Source organism: Mesitornis unicolor, unplaced genomic scaffold (genome assembly GCF_000695765.1).
Source record: "Mesitornis unicolor isolate BGI_N332 unplaced genomic scaffold, ASM69576v1 scaffold52712, whole genome shotgun sequence".
Taxonomy (NCBI): Eukaryota; Metazoa; Chordata; class Aves; order Mesitornithiformes; family Mesitornithidae; genus Mesitornis; species Mesitornis unicolor.
This window is the reverse complement of record NW_010169530.1, coordinates 879-1897: the sequence shown is the minus strand read 5'-3', so window position 1 is coordinate 1897 and position 1019 is coordinate 879. Positions and strand designations below refer to the sequence as shown.

General features: G+C 45.1%; 1 protein-coding gene across 1 annotated transcript in view; it reads left to right on the top strand.

Annotated features, from left to right (window-relative positions):
- The window catches only part of CHD7 (chromodomain helicase DNA binding protein 7), a gene marked incomplete at its 3' end in the record, with an annotated part of 29328 nt that overhangs the window by 28120 nt on the left and 189 nt on the right, over positions 1 to 1019 (top strand). The window contains exon 22 of the mRNA XM_010179359.1: positions 1 to 639. This exon is cut by the window's left edge and continues 51 nt beyond it. Coding sequence (XP_010177661.1) covers positions 1 to 639 — 639 coding nt within the window. The remainder of the gene's footprint in view (positions 640 to 1019) is intronic.

Genomic DNA, 1019 nt, shown 5'->3' with positions numbered 1-1019 from the left:
AAGAGCGTGCTTCTAGAACTTTGTATCGCATAGAACTGCTGCGGAAAATTCGGGAACAGGTTCTCCATCACCCACAGCTGGGGGAGAGGCTAAAACTTTGCCAACCAAGCTTGGACCTGCCAGAGTGGTGGGAGTGTGGTAAACATGACAAAGACTTACTGATTGGTGCTGCTAAACATGGAGTCAGTAGGACGGATTATCACATTCTGAATGATCCTGAACTGTCTTTTCTTGAGGCTCACAAAAACTTTGCTCAAAATAGAGGGGCAGGTAATGCAAATACTGTCTCTTCTGTAAACCCTCTGGGTGCTGGCTGCAGTCAAACACCACCTATTGTCCCATCCACACCAGTACAAGAAGAAAAGACTTCAGAACAAACGGAGTCTAAAGTTGAAGGGTCTGAAAATCCAGCAGCCAAAGAAAAGTCTGATATCAAAGAGGAGACAGATGTTGCAGATAAGGACACTAAACCAGACTGTGATGCTGAGGCTGAGCCTGGCTCTGTTAAATGTGAATTGAAAGACATAGAAATGAGTACAGATGTAGATCCAAAATCTATTTCTGAGAAAGGTTCAGAAGAAGATGAAGAGGAGAAACTGGATGATGATGATAAATCAGAAGAATCCTCCCAACCTGAAGGTAAAGCATTGGTCAGATCAATTCCGTGTGCTTAGCATGAGCCCCACAGCTGTTGTAACTCATGCCAGCTGGTAAGTGGCACACATGGAGATGTTGTGGAGCTCAGATGGGCTACGTGTAGCAGTTCCTCTGCCCTTCCACATATCAGGTGGCTGGATAAGCTTTCATAAAAACCATCCAGCATCAGCAGGGTGTTCCCCCACAGGGGTAGCTTGGGGTTACTGAGCCAATAAGCACAGTTTCCATGCCAAATGCTTAAGGCTCTTCTGTAGTAATTACTGAACAAAAGCCTGAGTTAGAAATGTCGTGTCAAGCTTGTCTTACCTGTCTAGTTGAGTTGATGTTGGGTGGTTGGGAACTTTTGTAGTTAATGCCTGGTC